Here is a 6,000-nt window from a genome sequence, read left to right on the forward strand (position 1 = left end):
TATTGCAAAATCACTATTTTAAATGTTAATTTTGTTAAATAAATAGTATTTGATTTTAGTTTGAATTCCTATCACTTTCCTTTTTCTTTTATTATTATTATTTTTTTGAATAATTTTTTTTAAATTATAATTTGTGTGAATAAATTATTAAGGTATACAATATTTTAGTAGTGGCATAATAATAATAATAATAATAATAATAATAATAATAATAATAATGAAGTTTTGTTAGTTAAAAAAATAATTTTAGTAATTGTATTGCTAATTCTTATATTTATTTATAATAAATTTAAAAATAATATAAATTTACTAATATTTATTAAAATAAAATAAATGGCACAACTGCCACTAGTCTTTTTTTTTTAGTAGTATTTAGAACATCTTAATTATTTGAAAAATAAAATGTATATAAATTAATATAACACTTATAGCATACTATTTATATATTAAAAATACATACTTTAATACACTTAATGACAGTTATGTGGAAAATATCATCAATGAAAGAGTTGGCCTACTCACTTAACAGACAAGTCACTAACAAAGAAGCCCCCCCAAACCAAATGCCTAAAGGTTAATTTAGATTATTATTATGAAAAAGGTGGTGAAAATAATCATATTTATTCATTTGAAAACAAATCAAACAGATTGTGTTATTTATCTCAAACTACATGAAAAGACAGCAGGAAAGCTGATGCAAGATCTTTGTTACAACTTACAATGGTTGCTATAGTCATTATTAAGAGTAATGATCTTTGTTATGTAATTATCTACAAAATGGGCGGGTGCTAATGATTTAACTGGGAAGCGACTCAAAAGAAAACTTTTTCTCATCAAAGGCTTCCTTCCATTTCAGTATTGCAAGCTTACTGTGCTAAACATAGTTATACATCACTCCAGCTCCTTGAGAAAATCAACATTATCTACAAAAACCTGCAAAGTCACAAAAGATTGGGAATAAGATTAAGGTATTAAGCAAATTGAACCCAAATGTAGTTTGTCAGACTTGGAGAATAGATCGACAGAAGCTTATTGGTTTCCATTATTTGCTCGATCCTAAATGAGCCAGTGAGACAGTCTTGCCAAAATTTACATTTTTATATTGATGTATATTTGTTTAATAGTTCCCTGAGATACTGTTATAGCTAATATATGCAAATATTTTTATTCTAGAATGCAAAGCAATAGATCTTCAATAGAATCATGAACCATACCGATTTCCAACCATCAGGATCAAGGCAAGCAGTAATTTTGGTGTTAATACCAGGCAAAGGTCCAGGTTCACGTGTAACCTTCCCCCCAACAAGTTTAACTGCTTCTGCAGTTTTATAGACGTCATCCGTGCCTATTGCTATCTGTCATCATTTATGGGGGAAACTACATCAGTAAAGGACTTCAAAAGTTGTGACTGATGAGAAAAAATTAGAAGACAATCGGTATAAAAAATCCCAACATTTTTTTTAAGAAACACAGTTATGAAAGTACCAAGATAGTACAAACAAACAATGCAGTGTAATTGTAATGTACCCCAATCGAACAGAACTTATGTTAAACACACATCTTAGAGGAAGGACTTCCGTGAAAAGGGGTGAAATGAAGAGGGATGAAGATTGTACCTGAGCATAAGCATTTCCTTTATCATATTCAGTGACACCATAATTGTATGTCAACTCCAGCACAGCACTTTTGTCTTCAGGACCATAGCCTAGCATTGCTATTGTATACTAGAATGAGTCACCGAAATAAAATATATTAGCAAGGCGAAACAAAACAAAATGTTCAATTCAGAACATTGATGCTTCAGTTTATCAATCAGATATTGTCATTCCGTCCCCTCATTTTTACATGAAAGTGGTACTATAGTGTCCCACTACCAAAAGATGTTTTAAATGTACAATTATAAAAACAAACTTCTAAAAATTAAATAAACAGGAGTTACCTTGTACTCGGGATTATCTCTTTTCCGTAGAAGCTCCATGCCGAAAGCCTACACACGATATAAACGATACTGAGAAGTGAGAACAGAACACAGGACTCGTAACAGTAAATAAAAGTTTCAACATGGGACCACTCACCTTCTCATAAAAGTTTATGGAACGATCAAGATCTCCCACACGAAGCATTACTTGACAAAAGGGTTCAGGTGTAGGCCCTCTTTCCAAAAGTTCAAATTTGTAGCCATCAGGATCTTCCACAAATGCAATAACAGTACTTCCACCTTTGACTGGACCAGGTTCTCGGGTTACTTTGCCTCCCTTGGCTTTTATAAGTTCCACAGTCTTGGCAACCTATACAGAGAAGTACAAATGAAATCTCAGCTCTTCAAGAAACAAACCATCCAAAATAGAATGTAAAAATAAGAAACCAGAGGTACAGTCTAAGGTCTGCATGCTTAAATGAAAACAGAGCCAACATAACTTGCTTAAGAAAAAAAAATTAGTCTTTAACTTACATCCTCAACTGCTACACCAAAATGACCAAACCCAGATCCAATATCATACTTGTCAACACCATAATCTGGAAATATCAACATATAAGTCCAAAATTCCAAATATCAATAAGATGTACCTTTCGTGCACAGAAAGGACTAGCACCTTAGAGAGAGAACAGACGGTAATAGTATCTCACTTCCACAAAAGAAACATAACATAGTCCAAATTGTTTACATTCCATTAGGCTATGTTTGGAAGTTAAATTTTGGTAAGAAAAGAATGAGATAAAGAAAATGTGTAGAAAGGAAAAAGAAAAAATCAATTTTTCATGTTTGGTATGGAAAGAATTGTATAGAAATAAAGTTGATTCAACAAAATTTTTCATATCGAACAAAAAATGAATTTCTTGTTTATTTTCCACACTTTTCTTTTTCCTACATTCTCCTTACATTTTTCTTTTCTCATCAAAATCCAGTCAACATCCAACTTCCAAACATAGCCTTAAAGATTTGTTAAACAAGAGTTCTTAGACAGCTTACTGTAAGTGAGTTCAATAACGAAGTGTGAATCTTCCGGTCCGTATCCAAGAAAAGCATTTGTGTATCTTTCCTCCGGTATGTCACGTTTCCTCAGTAGTTTCATTCCCAAACACTCTGTGTAGAATCTAAATTCACCAGAAATTTGTATTAGATCACTGAGTATCCAATCAGCCAAACTATTCCATACATAACAGTACACACAAAACTGAGCAACAATTCGTATAATAGTACAAAAACATACTTAATGGTCCTATCCAAATCCCCGACGCGGTAAACAACATGAAGCAAGCGCCTTTTGTCACTTTTAACCCACTCCAGTACATCTTCTGGGGCAGCAGCGGTACTTGCTTGAACCACATTACCAGCGGCGGCCATGGCCAAGCTGTTGCATTCTCCTCTAAGCGGCATAGAGGACTTGACACCAAATAAATGAGACTGTGGAACAGCTGAATTTTCCAAATTGCAACCAAAAACAAGCCCCAAATTCACTAAGATAATCGCTATATAAACAATATCTTTCAGCTAAAGAATAATCCATAACAGTGCTCATTTGATTATAACAAACCAATGTGTGTAACACAAAGAAAGATTAATCAAAATTCAACAAGAAAAGAAAATTAATAGAGATATGACCAAATCAGAATCCGAAATTAAAAAAGGGGAGATTTACCACTTGCGAGATGAAGAAAAGAGAGGGTCGGAGAAGGATTAAGGGAAGAAAGAGAAAGGCGGGAGCGAGAAGAAGCAGCAGAGAATCTGAATGAAGAGAGAGAAGGTCTGATTGAAGATGCCATGGGTATTATCCTCACCATCTGAATCGCTCTTCCTCTTCCTCCGTGGAGCTCAGTAATATGAAAGGCAATGGAAGAAGCGAGTGAAAGCTACGATAAGTATTGTTCTTTTCTTGATGCGAATAGAAAATACAAGAGAAATAAAGAAAGAGTATCGTACGGTGGGAGCTGGGTGTCGTTTTGTTTTTCTTTTATTATTTTGATGATTTCTGAAAATATATTAACAATAATGCTTAGTATTTTTTCGGTTTCTTTTTTTCTGTTTTTTTTTATTTAAGCGTTTATATATAACAATAGGATTTCTAATACTCACACACCCATCTATAATTATTTGAGCTAGCCCCAAGTTGTATTTTTTCGGTTTCATATCATAATAATCATACTGTTGTAATTAAGTATGGCTATTAAATTACTATTATATAATTTAATAAAATAATTTGTAAAATGTATTACTAATCAATTATAATGCCCTACTAATAAAAATTATTATATATTACTCGTACTCAATAAAAATGTTCTTTATTTATTTTTTATTAAGGGATTGAAGTGGGTGTCGTTTTTCTTTAATTTCATTTTATTGGATTCGAATTTAGAAGGGTGAGCTTGAGCTGAATTCTTCCAATTGACGTGGTTCACGAGACACACACTCTCTCTCTCTCTCTCCTATTTCCCCGGCTCTAGCGTTTTGTTTGTTTATTGGTTTATAGTTATCCCAATTAATTCTATTCCTATCTAGTGTATATTTTAAGAGCAATTGCTATGTCACACTTTTTAATTAGGTTACATTATAATAAACTAGGTAATAGGCCTGCGTTTCGCGCGGTTTTAAATATCTTTTTAATTTTATATTAAAATAAATAATTTTTTTTATTAGGAATGAAATTTAAAATATAATATTTTTAAATTCTTTTTAATTATAAATAAAAATTACGATTAACAAAAATAATTTATAATACAAAAAAAATACCTCTTACATTAAATTATGCATAATAATTAAATAAATCTTCACTTTTTTTTTTATTTTACACTTGAAAAATATATATTTCAAATATGATTTTTGTAATAAGCTAAATATTAATAATAACTTACTTTTAAATAATTAAAAATATTATTTTATAATTATTAAAAATTATATATTACTTTACAAAAATTATTACATTAACAATTTTATACATCATTTTCACAAATTTAATATTTTTTTATATAAATTAATAAGATAAATAATTGTCTGAAACTAATTATCAGACAACCAAGTGAACCATTTTTGTCAACTTTTCGAACTAAATCAAATGTTTATATTCTGATAATGACATAATTTTCTCCAAATATTAAAAATAATATAATTTTAAATAATTAAAATATAATTTTATGATAATTTAAATTTATATACTTTGCCTTAAAAATATTATACATTTTTAATTTTAAATATTACCTAACATATTTATTATTTATTTTTTAAAAACAAATATATAAATAATTAATAAAAATAAACGTTTATATCTGACCCTAGAGTGGAGGCAAAATATTGTCTTCCACATGATATTATTAGATATATCAATTGTAAATAATTATTATATTATTTTCTTTAATTATTGTTATTTTTTTAAATGCTCAATTTTATGAATTAATCTTAAAATAGAAAGATTAAATATTTCATGAAATTAAAGAAAAAAAATAATTAAATAACATTCTATAAAATGAAAGGACACCAACACTCACAGTTTAATTACAATGTATATGATACAATTTAATTTAATTTTATAAATTTACTATTACTATAATTAATGATCTAGTATTATCAAACAATATAATATATAATAAAATTAAAATATTAATAATAATATAAAAGCATGTTATTATTCTATATTAATTAAATGGGTTAATCTATTTTTATTGTTAATTAAGAACTTCTATAACAACTTTCTATTGTGCAGGAGACCTTTCATATTTCCTTCTCCTAATAGCATTAATTTAAAAAATAGAATGAATAAAGTTGCTATGTATATACAAAAGAGATATTCCATGGTAAACTATACTATTTATAATAACTTTTGAAATTTCATAACATGTCTAAATAAATTTAAATACTTAATCCATATTATTTAAATAAATCAAGAGACATAATTGTATTGTAGACACTAAAGAACAACCTGTCTTTTGAATTTCCTATGAGAACTAAAAATATTGGTGCAATTAATAATGATGATAAAAATAACAAAAATATTAAATAAATAAGAG

General features: G+C 28.6%; 1 protein-coding gene across 1 annotated transcript; it reads right to left on the reverse strand.

Annotated features, from left to right (window-relative positions):
- Positions 1–602: 602 nt before the first annotated feature.
- LOC115706866 (probable lactoylglutathione lyase, chloroplastic) lies at positions 603–4,060 on the reverse strand. Its single transcript, XM_030634625.2, has 9 exons — positions 3,642–4,060; positions 3,213–3,417; positions 2,972–3,096; positions 2,453–2,517; positions 2,076–2,288; positions 1,940–1,987; positions 1,617–1,724; positions 1,215–1,355; positions 603–933 (listed from the first exon to the last, which is right to left on the reverse strand). The coding sequence occupies exons 1-9, from the start codon at positions 3,781–3,783 to the stop codon at positions 892–894; spliced, it is 1,089 nt and encodes a 362-aa protein (XP_030490485.1). The 5' UTR covers positions 3,784–4,060; the 3' UTR covers positions 603–891.
- Positions 4,061–6,000: the final 1,940 nt, after the last annotated feature.

The sequence above is a fragment of the Cannabis sativa genome, chromosome 1 (genome assembly GCF_029168945.1).
Source record: "Cannabis sativa cultivar Pink pepper isolate KNU-18-1 chromosome 1, ASM2916894v1, whole genome shotgun sequence".
NCBI lineage: Eukaryota > Viridiplantae > Streptophyta > Magnoliopsida > Rosales > Cannabaceae > Cannabis > Cannabis sativa.

What these genes read in the sequence shown, in the direction of transcription:
- LOC115706866 (XM_030634625.2), bottom strand. Translation starts at nt 3,783, where the DNA reads ATGGTGAGGATAATACCCATGGCATCTTCAATCAGACCTTCTCTCTCT. An exon ending in CCATAAACTTTTATGAGAAG is followed by an intron (nt 1,988 to 2,075) that starts GTGAGTGGTCCC and finishes TATCGTGTGTAG; the next exon opens with GCTTTCGGCATGGAGCTTCT. An exon ending in ATCCTGATGGTTGGAAATCG is followed by an intron (nt 934 to 1,214) that starts GTATGGTTCATG and finishes GTGACTTTGCAG; the next exon opens with GTTTTTGTAGATAATGTTGA.